The 12,022-nt window shown below is 44.2% G+C and overlaps 1 protein-coding gene across 4 annotated transcripts in view; it reads left to right on the top strand.

Moving 5' to 3' along the window:
* The window catches only part of aff4 (AF4/FMR2 family, member 4), a 30,050-nt gene that overhangs the window by 15,618 nt on the left and 2,410 nt on the right, over positions 1–12,022 (top strand). For 3 of the 4 annotated variants that reach the window (XM_019873294.1, XM_019873295.1, XM_019873293.1), the window contains exons 2-17: positions 141–267; positions 5,171–5,953; positions 6,339–6,377; positions 6,559–6,645; positions 6,914–6,941; positions 7,501–7,564; positions 7,644–7,736; positions 7,894–8,038; positions 9,223–9,970; positions 10,065–10,216; positions 10,302–10,387; positions 10,544–10,778; positions 11,018–11,115; positions 11,370–11,433; positions 11,524–11,660; positions 11,758–11,829. In XM_019873294.1, the coding sequence (XP_019728853.1) occupies positions 145–267; positions 5,171–5,953; positions 6,339–6,377; positions 6,559–6,645; positions 6,914–6,941; positions 7,501–7,564; positions 7,644–7,736; positions 7,894–8,038; positions 9,223–9,970; positions 10,065–10,216; positions 10,302–10,387; positions 10,544–10,778; positions 11,018–11,115; positions 11,370–11,433; positions 11,524–11,660; positions 11,758–11,829 (2,954 nt within the window). In that variant the 5' untranslated portion in view covers positions 141–144. Of the gene's footprint in view, positions 1–138; positions 268–5,170; positions 5,954–6,338; positions 6,378–6,558; positions 6,646–6,913; positions 6,942–7,500; positions 7,565–7,643; positions 7,737–7,893; positions 8,039–9,222; positions 9,971–10,064; positions 10,217–10,301; positions 10,388–10,543; positions 10,779–11,017; positions 11,116–11,369; positions 11,434–11,523; positions 11,661–11,757; positions 11,830–12,022 lie in introns of all 4 variants that reach the window. The other variant, XM_019873292.1, reaches the window with a different exon arrangement.

Genomic DNA, 12,022 nt, shown 5'->3' with positions numbered 1-12,022 from the left:
AAATGGATAACGTCTACCGAACGGAATGGCCATTTACTGTCAAACTGCCGTTTACATTTTTTAAAATGCGTGCACTCGAATTCACAGTCGTGGCGCATTATCACATATACAGTACTGACTTGTGTTGTTTGTGCTTCCAGCAACATGAACCGTGAGGACCGGAATGTGCTCCGAATGAAAGAAAGAGAAAGGAGAAATCAAGAAATCCAGCAGGGAGGAGAGGCGTTTACAGCAAATTCCCCCCTTTTCCCCGAACCTTACAAAGTGGTAAGCTCACTTTATTAACTCTTGTTCATTCAGTTTAGAAATACGACGCAAAGTCCGAAAAGCTCATTTCTACTCGACATGTTAGCCAAACGAGGAAGATAAATCTGGCAACCCTGCTTTACAGCTCGAGTAAATATGATTGAGTTATTCTTTGCCATCCACGTGCCGTTTAGTGGGACACGTTTCAAGAAGTTTCACTGCCATGACATGACTTGACACTGACTTGTAATTAAGAGGCTCTAAAAACGGAATCAGCTGGTTACGTGTAACAAAAATTTGACATGCCCCTGTGACTTTCTTTTTTTCCCTGTTGTTTCATTTAATTATATTAACTATACTGCAGTTATGGTTTTCCGACTGCGTTACATTTCCGCCATAGAAAGGGAACTGCATGTTAGGGTTATTGAGAAATTACATTGTCCAAATCTGAATCTGTTATGCATCTAAACGCGTGTTTGTCACACGTGCCCTGCAATTGGCTGGTTCGAGTCCGGGCGGGCTTTACCCAACCAAAGTCAGTTTGGATAGGTTCCAGCTCACCAGCGCACATAATGAGGACATGTGGTGTAGAAAATAGCTGTTTTAACTGTTGTCCCTGTTCGACACGAAATTGCCTGGTAGAATTGATTCAAATGTACATGACTGCTCAAGAGTGAATGTTTTGCTCACGTAGCAGTGAAGCGTCAGCAGTGAGTCATTGCAGCTCATTGTGGGACTTATAGACTGTCAGCAGTGGGTGTGCGCTGTGGCCAAGCCAGTTATTTTGCAGTCAAATTGAAAATTTGAATTTTACATTGTCTGCTTCTCAATATTTAGAAAGTAAAGATACAATGTATTGCCAATACTAATCGCTAGTGGTGAGACACTTTAACAATTGCGTAATATAATAAAAGCCACAATCCACAGAATAGTCTTAAAGGCATCAAAGTGTCATCTGTGATAAGACGTCTAAGTCTCGAGGCATAATCCATCCAAAAGCCAGTAATAACAAGCAGCGGAGACACAGAGCGCAATAGTGACGTGGTCCAAACCAGAAATGGTTAACTAGTAGTGCTGTAATTGGTAGTTTCAGGAATTTCTGGCAAATAATGGTTATGTCCTGCATGTGACAACGATTCCTTGTATGCATCAGATGTGCAGCTATGATGAGACAGACGGCCTTTATTACAAACAACAAAAAGAAAACATGTCTGGTCTTTTTGTTGATTTCACAACATGGCTGAGTCGTCACGCTTTGGGGAACATTTTTTAAGCTGGAGCTAGAGCTGTAAACCAATGGAAGGGCATGTGGAGCATTTCCAAAAGTGCTCACACCTTGAATTCTATTGAAAAAAAAAACTGCAGGGTGCCCAGAAGGGGGCTGTACACAAGAGATGTGGTATGTTAAACTTCCTGCCAGATTGTCAGCTTCCAATACAAACCATTCTTTAGATTTAACACCCCAGGTTCGTCGTGATAGCGTGAAACACAACACACATCCTCATTCCTTGGCCTCCCCGTTATAGATGTGCCCCAACGAGCAATAGTGAAGGCCAGCCTGCTCCGGCCTGGGCCGTACGACACTAAAGAAGATTTGCGCTTCCCGCATTGATCTAATCTTTGCCACTAACCGGATTTGTGCGGAGCTAAGTAGCTCTTCCACCCCCCCACCCCCAAGCACTCGAGCGAGTTGTTCGGGCAACGGTGAGGAATGTGAAAGGCGACCAGAGGTGAGTGACAGCTCAGTGTTTTTGCCCCCAAGAAAGTGAAAGGGGAAAAACATTGCAGGAGTTGACGTCTTTAACCTTCGCTTGTTAGACAGCAGCGACATGCTAAACACAAATCGACATGTAATAAGACAACGGTTTAAGACGGAGGATTTGTTTTCGTCGTTCGTTATGGCCTGTATCTTGTCTCCTGCTTGTCTGCGTGTTACGTAAGCTTTGCTGCATGACTTTTTTCTTCTTCCCCCTGACATGCTCCACTAAGTGGCAATGCACAGTAGTGCATTTAAAGACCGCGTGCACACCACTGCTAGTTTGGCATTGAAGATGTACAACAGTAGTCTGCTGGCATTAAAATCAAATTTGGAAGAGAAGGAAATGGTCTTTTATGAATCAGATCTATCCATCCATTTTTTTTAAAATCAAATTTGTTACATATTCTCACTACCTCGGCGAGACAAATACATTGACGTCTTTGTCCTAATCTGTCCGTACACAATGCAAATTAAATTTATACAACACATTTTTATTTATATAGCGCTTTCACAATAGCTGTTGCTGAAACAAAGCGCTTTGCAGAACACTTCGCATAAAATAACAATAATATAATAGTGCTAAGCTAATTTAGATCACAGTAGCTACGATGGCTAGCTCGTGCGGCTGATCATGGTGAGGAGAGAGAACATGAAGACGGAGAAGCCATGCTAACTGCTAACCTAACATGAAAGGGAAGTGAATGAAATCTCTTCAGATTTCGTTAAATAAATACATTTGTAAATGCTTTTAAAATGAAAAAGCTAAAATATAGCTAGTTTCGGTTCCTTGTGAATCGTGGCCAATTTTAAGTATCGTTGCTTGTTGTGCAGGGTAGGTGGTATAAGGATTCTTGACTGTTCATACCGGCAAAACGTAACAAAATACACGATTGTAAAAAAGTTGGAATTGCACAGTTGGCAGAGAGTTTCACAACTACATTCTCACTGCGTCTACACAAAATGGATAATCAAATAGCTGAAATGTTATGGATTTTGTTCCATTTATATACAAAATGTGGCCCTGTCTCTTTCTTTGGAGTTTTTCTTCCCCTCACACAGCTGAGCGAAGCGCCTTAATTTGTTGTTAGCATAGTTTTGAGCATTATCATTCTTGGTCTACTGGCGGTTGAAACATTGACTTGTTCTTGATTAGCCCATTTCCTCACACTTCCCTCTCGTCTACTAGATGACATGCTCTAATTAGTATATCTTCAATTTCAGTCAAATACGATTAACACCTCGCCGGAATCAGCTCAGTTCAAAGATGCCGTTGTTCACACACTGACATTTAATATTCAACTTTTGAGTCTCTCAGATGCATGAGTGTGGACTCTTAGTATTGTAAACAAGGTCCTTGTGCACCATTAAAGTACAGACAGCATCTTTAATGGCACTGAATGTGATAGTCAACACTCATGTTGGTGTGTGTCTCCATGTTTGTTCCGGTAAACTGTGTGGCTTCAGTAGTTTCACCCACACAGTCTGCTTCAATTTTTTTCCTCTCTCTGGAATGGTCACATATTTGTTTTCTTTCGAACTCCAGTTTGACGTGACATAATTTGCATTGTACTGGTAACATTGTTTTAAACTCTATTCCTAGCATTAATGCTCAAGGCAATTTTAGAGTTGAACGAGTTTTTAAAACAGGATCAGACATTAAATCATTTGAAAACTGCCCCACTTAAAATACTGAAAACAACTTCCTCATGGTTTGCCGCATATAATCTGCCCCATGAAAAATAATTCTGAAGGTGCTAAAAAAGTCCTAATTGCTCACCGTCCTCAGCAACGGTAGCAGGGGGTAGTCAAGTCAGTGTTATGACCTAGCAGCGCGTTTTCCTGCCTCAGATAGCAGCTTGTGTTTCCTCTGTGTAAATCTGTCGAACGAAATTGTGGTCTGAGGTTGGATGTGAAACTGGATACCCCCCGCCCCAAACGGTGACATGCTAGCCGTTAGCAGCTTGGCGGTAACCTTTGGCCACAGTGGAAGCTTTTACATCTGGCTTTGATCGATACACTCACATCTGTGTTCACGGGTGAGTGAGGCCAGTCGCTCTGAACAAGCCTACTCTCACTGCATCCCACTTGGGCAGTTTTACCTCACTTTGTTACTTTGGTTATTTTTGCATTTATGCTACACAACCCCCACATCACGGCTTTGCTAGCTATTGGCCACTGTCGACTGGAAAAACTCGGTATTGGAACTACAAGACACTATTTCTTGGTACCTGGTCAACCAGTATTCCAAGCCGTAGGTCAGTCATAGCTGCAACATTTGAGGATACATGGCAAGAATGAACTATCACAAGCCAAAGTCAGCTGTTAATACAGTGTTCAGGTGGTAGAGTGGTCATCTCCAAATCTGAACATTGTGGGTCAGGTCCTTAGCCCCCAAGACCATATAAAAGTGCCTATGAGCAAGTTACATAAGGAGGAGTTTTGAGTAGTTTGACAGTTCGTACTTTAGGTGAAAAGCCCATTTACCATTGTGTCCACTTTGCGGCAGCAGGCCGTTTTCCTGCTGCCTTCAGTCTCCTTTTGAATAAATCTCCTCAAATAATTACTGGAGTTTATTCCGCTGTTGTTCTTTGTTGATTTGTCTCAGTTCAACTGATGCCTTCAATGCGGTGTAGTTTTCTACAAAAATACAGAACCAAGGCAGGGGAAAAATAGAATTAGTTATTATTAGTTATTCTGCAATTTCCTGTTTGGATTTTTTTTTTTTTTTTCGTAATAATCGGTCTACATTCTTCTTCATGAGATTTTCACACACTGATGACCTCACTGGTTATATGTAAGTTATACAGTCTAAAAATATTCCAACATCTGGTTTGAATGATATATTCCTTGTTTGTGCAGTATCAAAAGCTGTAGTGTCAAATCATATCTGATCCTGATTGCTTCGCTCTAAAATTCCATCCGGTCACACTTTAATTTGTGGTGTTTTTGGTGGAGATCTGGTCAGTTATTCCCATCATCTGTAGGCAAGTGCCCATGTCATATTGGCTTGTGGCTCTTGGTCATCCCTCCAATATTTGCATCACAAAAGAAAGGATGAACTTCCGTACTGACCATATTCTCTGCTCTCCTTGTTTTATCCATCATCACACTGTCCTCTGCTCCACTTCTTCCTTCCTTATTTTTATTTTTTGTCTCCTACTCCAGTCCAGCAAAGAAGATAAACTGTCCAGCCGTATTCAGAGCATGCTGGGCAATTACGACGAGATGAAAGAACCAATTGGAGAGGCACTTCCGAAGCTTAGCGCCAAACCCTCTAACAGCTCGTCTTCCTCCGAGGAGAAATCTGGCGCGCCTTTATTCGGCGAGAACCAACGAGGAGGTGGCAGCAGTCAGAGCAGTAAGTGGACTCCCGTGGGCCCTGCCTCAGCTGCCTCCTCATCCCAGTCTCAGAAACGTTCCGGACTGCAAGGGGGGCACAGTAGCCAGAGGGGCAGCGGCGGCAGTAGCGGCAGCAGCGGTAGCCAAAGACACAGCGAAAAGAAGTCAAGCAAGCACAGCAGCGGCTCGGAGCACTCCAAGTCGCACACGTCGAGTCCAGCGAAGGGCTCTCTGAGCTCCTCCAGCGGCAACAGCCATTCGCGGAGCTCCTTGGCCCCCGAGCAGCATCACTGCAAGGAGCGCTACCGGTCCAAGTCCCCGCGAGACCGTGAGGCCAACTGGGACTCGCCCTCACGGGTTCACACCTCCTTCCCCAGCGGACAGCACTCGAGTCAGGCTTTCCCCCCATCGCTCATGTCTAAACCGGGCTCCATGCTCCAGAAGCCCACGGCCTATGTCAGGCCTATGGACGGCCAGGAGACAGCGGAGGCTAAGAGCTCGCAAGCGGAAAGCTACAGTGGACAATCTCACAGCAGCACCATGGGGGAGATGAAGTCCAATGGCAAGGCCTCGCTCACCAAACTCAAGATCCCTTCGCAGCCTGTTGAGGTATGGCTTGACTGATATTGTCACAAGAATAATGCATTCCTTAAAGTGAGGCCATACTGCAGTAGTCAAAATGTACATGCAATTAAGACTAATAAATGCCTCAATGTTCACTTATTCCAATGAATATCCATATACTCCATTTTTTTTGAACATTTTGAACATTTCCAAAACTCCCCAGCTAAACTTGGCAGAAAAGTTTTCTGTAAATGTTCAGGGAATTTTGGAATTTCCCCCCTTTGTGGACATGCTGCCTCAAAAAGACTCACTGTTCTAAACTTGAAAGAGCACCCGTTGAACTGATTTTAAGTTGTTGTTTTTTGTTGTCCTTTATTGTTAGAAGTTAACGTTTGAAGCTTGTTTATGAAGGCATTGTTTCTGTTTTTAGGGATCTGGGGATTCCAACTGTGTTGACGAGATTCTAAAGGTATGTTAAAGATAGAAATAAAGGTCTGAATACAAGTTATTTTGTATTCACAGGACAAACCTACAGTCTTGGCAGTCGAAGAGAAAAGTTTCGCAATGCACACACCATATGGCTCATTTGCACATTTTTCCCCCTCTGTACGTGTGTGTGTGTGTGTGTGTGTGTGTTTTCTCTCTGTCAGGAAATGACTCAGTCCTGGCCCCCTCCATTGACAGCAATCCACACCCCCTGCAAGACAGAGCCCTCCAAGTTTCCGTTCCCCACCAAGGTCGGCATTGCCCAGCAGCTGACTTTTATTCAATGTGTCTCGATTCACTTTTTATCAGGTTAAATCATTTTTCAGCTTCGGGTCTGTCTTGTTTCAAAAACACATGCACAGAAAACCTTTGGCCGCTCTGTAACAAGCACATTTATAGTGATGAGACTTGAAACACTCAGGATACACAGATTAGACAGATTAACGGCAAGGGGTTATGGATTAATTTAAAAGGCCATAAAAATAATGCAGAATGTTTTGGTTTTTTTTCCACCCGCAGGATTCCCACTCCTTTTCAAGTGGACAGAGTGAGTAATCACACACACACACACACACACACACACACACACACACACACCATTCATAGTCATTTTAAACTTGAGGACAAATATCAGCGGAGGGCGACACATGCTTTTATGGCCCCTCGGCAGTCTCTTAATTGTACAGGCAATGCTTAAGGAATTTTCTATTCTGTATCCTCTATGAAAATTGACAAATAATACTGCAGCCTCCTGATGACTGAATTATAGCGGTGGCCAAGGCAAGCATACCAGAGGGATTACAATGGCTGGAATGGATTCATGGCATTTATGTTCATTTCACTGGGAAAAGATAATTTCAGATGCAAGTGTTTTGAGTTATGAGCGTGGTCACGGAACAAAGTAAAACTCAGTCAAAGCAGTGCTGTGTAGTATTCTACGCAGTCTGACATTTGAGGTATTTTTCCTTGATTGACTCGCTTTTTGGCTTGACTCAGTGTTGCACTACTTCACAGTCATTCAACATTGGAGGGTCCACTTTATGTATGTTTTTATGTTTATATATCCGTACCTTGCTCTTTTAAACAAGGTTATTTGTGCTTTGCAGAGCGAGGCAGTTCTTCCAAAAGCTCAAGCAGCCACCAGTCAAAAACCTGCGATGACCAGCCAACGTATGTACTGCAACATTGCTCCTCCGCCTCCATTCTCATTTATATCTCCTGTAAAAACATATCGTTCTTGTACAATTAGTATGCTGGAAGATGACCTCAAACTCAGCAGCAGCGAGGACAGCGATGGAGAACAGGACTCTGCCAAGAATGCCTCAAGAAACACATCAGCAAGGTGAGAGCTTTGGCACAACATGAAAACTTAATAATCCAATCATCAGTGTAAAATGGATTTTCTCTAATCGGCACTATTTGTGATTTATTTAATGTCTGATCTTGGCTCACACCACAATGAAAAGTCTTTTTTTTTTTTTGTTGAAACCTCTTGGCAGCCATAATAGTGAAGGAGCCGAGCACTCGAGAGATGATTCAAGTAGCCACAGCGGCTCCGAAAGCAGCTCAGGTTCAGACAGTGAGAGCGAGAGCAGCACGAGTGACAGCGAGGCCAATGAGCCCCTGCGGCCCGCTTCTCCTGAGGTAAATGGGAATACAAGGAGTCCTTAATTTATGATGGCGTCCTCTTCCTGCTTCCTGACAATGGCACCGGAATTTGTACATAAGTTGTAAATTCATCACTTACTGTAACCTACAGTGAATGCCGTTTGTAATTTCGATGCTTCACATGTCGGGATTGTCATAAACCGTATAGATCCCCGGTGTACCATGTTGCTTTTTGGCACTTCTCACTTTAAAAGAAGCTTTATATTTGTCCACATCTTCTGATTTCAGCCTCTCAAAATTAATGATTCCCTGATTTGTGTAGTCCGTCACAAAAGCAAATTATTTGCCTTTTGTATTTAATCAAAACAAGTCATTTGCAAACATGTGCTCTTACTTTGGAAAACAATGACCGAACCAGTAACTAAATCAGTTTTTAAAAATATGGTAAGTACAATATCAATCCCTTTTGAGTCATATTCCTTCATTGTTTATAAATTGTTTTTTAACGCTAAACAATACCAAAACAAGAATGATTGGTGAATAAAAAATATTCTAGCGTAACAGCCTTAGTACTGTTAATTATGGACCTATTTGGCCAATGTTCACAAGCTTCTTTTACGAGCATTTGTGGCTGAAAAAACAAATCATAAAAAAGTTAAAATAAAATATCATTTATCAATCATAAAAAGCACATATCTGATGTGGATCTGATTTTTAATTTTTTTTTTTTAATCGACATTTGCAAGGGTCGTGAGTTTGATGAGGCGCTATATACTGTACAATATCTTGCGCTCTATTCTACAAAGATTGAACAATGCCACGTGAGCAAAAAAAATTGTAAATGTGTCACTTGAACCTTGTAGTGCAAATCCAGCCTTTCAGGTTCCGCTGAACATGCGCATAAGCGGAGTCAGGCCCAAGTATGTCTGCTTCTGCTCCAGGAGTGGTCACTGTGCTCCTTCACGGGTTGGGAATTTTTTTGCAACTCACGACTAGACATTATTTTGCCATCCCTACGCTCTATCTTGGTGTATTGATATAATGAGATCTAATAATGCAATAGCGATCGTTTTCCCACACTTGCTCTCAACTAACCTGTTTTTTTGTTTTGTTTTCTGGTTTCACTTTCATTATTACAACATGCCAACATCCCGCAGGTGTAGGCCTGTTTCTCACTAAATTAAGTCAAATCGCTCATGTTGGTGTATTCCTTGTCATAGCCTGAACAACCAATGGCCAACAAGTGGCAGCTGGACAACTGGTTCAAGAAGGCAGCCCCACCGTCACCGCTGGATAACAACAATGTTCAAACCAAGAGTAAAAAAGAGGGAAGAGAAAACAGCTCAGGACGTGGCTATAGTAGCCAGGGAGGGGGATCGAAAGATTCCTCGACACCGGCCCCAAGTCGGGACCTTCGGGCGGCACAGAAGGGCGGTGAGAGCGGCCGTGGTCGGCAGAAATCCCCAGCCCAGAGTGAAAGCAGCACAGGGAACCGGAGGCCCGTGGGGAAAAAACAACCTAAAAAGTCGGAAAAGCCCCCGGTGGTGGAGGAGCCCAAAGGAGGCCTGAGGGTGGAAAGCGAGCCAGCACCTGAGATCCCCCCTCATCGACCCAAAGCAGCCACAAAGGGTTCCAGCAAACCCAGCATCAAAAAGGAACCCAAATCCTCTCCGCGGCCCAGCGCGGCCGCTGTCGCCGCCGCAGCAGACAAGCGCAAGGCCAAAACGTGCTCCAAGTCGACTCGCGAGAAGTCTCGAGAGTTTGTCGACACAGACTCCTCATCGTCGGACTCTGAGGGCAACGACAGCATCCCGTCGTCCTCGCAGACGCCAAAGTACACCGAAAGCATCAGGACGCCCGTGTGCGCGTTCTCACCAATGGAGGAGAAGGAGCTGCTGTCTCCACTCAGTGAGCCTGACGAGCGCTACACCTCCAGGCAACCTCCGCAAGTGTTGATCGTCAAAATAGGTCAGTTGAAATGTTTTAAGATCCATCAAAATTCTCCTAAATTCCCGTTATATTCTGGAAGTGAATTAAACCACATCCTTCCCATCTACCACAGATCTCAACTTGCTATCGAGGATCCCCGGACGGCCGTACAAAGAGCCTGCAGAAATAAAAGTGGAGCGGGATGACTCCCAGGACAGAGATGGCAAAGACTTCAGCAAGCAAAGTTCAGAAAAGAGCTTGAGCAAGGCCAAGAGGAAGCACAAGGTTTGGGAATTTTTCAGCTATTCGACCTGACTTCTGTTGCGGTATTATTTGTGTCACCTCAAGTCATCGCTCTCGTTTTTCTTAGAATGATGAGGAGGGAGCCAAGCCAGACAGCAAGCGATGCAAGCTGGAGGAAAAGTCTCAAACGCATCATAAAAGCAGCAGTAAAGAGTAAGAGTTTTTAATGGAAGCTGCTGTGAACATTCCATGCTGTATTTAAATTTTCAAGACGTTCTTGCCATTCCTGAGGACTCTGCATTGCGGGTCAGATCAATTGCTGTCCTTGGTTGCCCATCGCGGACATTGAGACGTTTTGCATCCCATCAGATCGAAGAGGTCTTTGGAGAAAAAGGAAGATCCGGTGCCCTCTCCGTCCATGGCGGGCCTCCAGCGGACGCCGAAAGCCGAGCATCCGAGTCGGAAGAGGACGGTCAGCCAGTCCTCCACGTCACTATCCAGTGGGGCCGGCAGCGGCAAGGAAGGAGGCCACAGCACGAAGAGCACCTCCACCTCCAAGCACAGAAAAGGCGAGGACAAGGGGCGCAGCACTCGAGATGGCAAGGTGGGTGGAAGTGACACCTGGTGGGGATAGTGTGAGTAACTTTGTGGAAGCTCAGTGGAAACTTGCATCCTTTCCCGTGACAGGATTTGAATAACAAATGAACAGAAATATTTGTGTGGCAAATATCCATGCGACACTCCTTCTCCCCGCCCTCGTTCGTCCCCCTTTTATCCATCGCTTCAAACATTAGGCTGCTCTCCCCTGAAACTTTATCCCCTCTCGCTTGCTGCCTCCCACAGGAGAAATCCTCAAAGGGCTGCGATAACCAGCTGGCTGTGCCGCCGCTCTCCACCGACGGCTCCAAATCGCAAAGATCCAAGCTGCCGTTTGAAGACAGGTGAGACGCTTCAGACGACATAATGCATCCGAAAAGACAACATGTTGGATGCGTTTGCACAAGGCTATAGTGTGTTTAAAGGATCATTAATACAAAGGAAAGTGATTCATTCAATTGTTGTCGGAAACAGGGTTATTCTTCATGTTTGAGTACTTCCTGTTAATGTAAATGAGAAGAGAGACTTTTCAAAATGTTTGACATAGGCAAGAGTTAGGAATGTTAAACATGCTGGTCTGTATATATTTTTGCTTCAGGGCCCACTCAGCAGATCATTACTTACAGGAGGCCAAGAAACTCAAACATAATGCCGATGCACTGGTAAGAGGGGGGGGGGAAATTAAAAGAGCAGGTGGCTGCGTGTAACTGCATGCTTGACCTCTACAATTGTTTTGTTTCATGTCGATTTAGCTGGACCGTTTTGAGAAGGCCATTTACTACCTGGACGCCGTGGTGTCTTTCATTGAGTGTGGCAACGCCCTCGAGAAGAGTGCCCAGGAGGCCAAGTCTCCTTTTCCCATGTATGCCGAAACAGTGGAACTTATCAAGTAAGGCCAAAGACGGCAGTTTTTAATGGACAAAAAAAAAAAAATTATATGTTTTTTTTTTTCACTGATCTAATGCGTGTTTTGACTGTACACTCAGGTACACAATGAAGTTAAAAAGCTACATGGCCCCTGATGCGACTCCAGCCGACAAGCGGGTAGCCGTTCTTTGGTGAGTATTCTGACTAAAAGCCATGTTTCCTCAAAAGGAAATATCATGGTCAACTTAGGAGTCACTTAATTTCACGCTTGATGGGTTAAGCCAGGGGTGTCAAACATACGGCCCGCGGGCCGGATCCGGCCCGCAAAGGAGTTTAATCCGGCCCGCAAGATGATTATGTAAAGCATCGGTGTCAAACATACGG

The sequence above is a fragment of the Hippocampus comes genome, unplaced genomic scaffold (genome assembly GCF_001891065.2).
Source record: "Hippocampus comes isolate QL1 unplaced genomic scaffold, H_comes_QL1_v1.1 scaffold59, whole genome shotgun sequence".
Classification (NCBI taxonomy): Eukaryota; Metazoa; Chordata; class Actinopteri; order Syngnathiformes; family Syngnathidae; genus Hippocampus; species Hippocampus comes.
The sequence above is the reverse complement of the archived record's forward strand: the minus strand, read 5'-3'. Positions and strand labels throughout refer to the sequence as shown.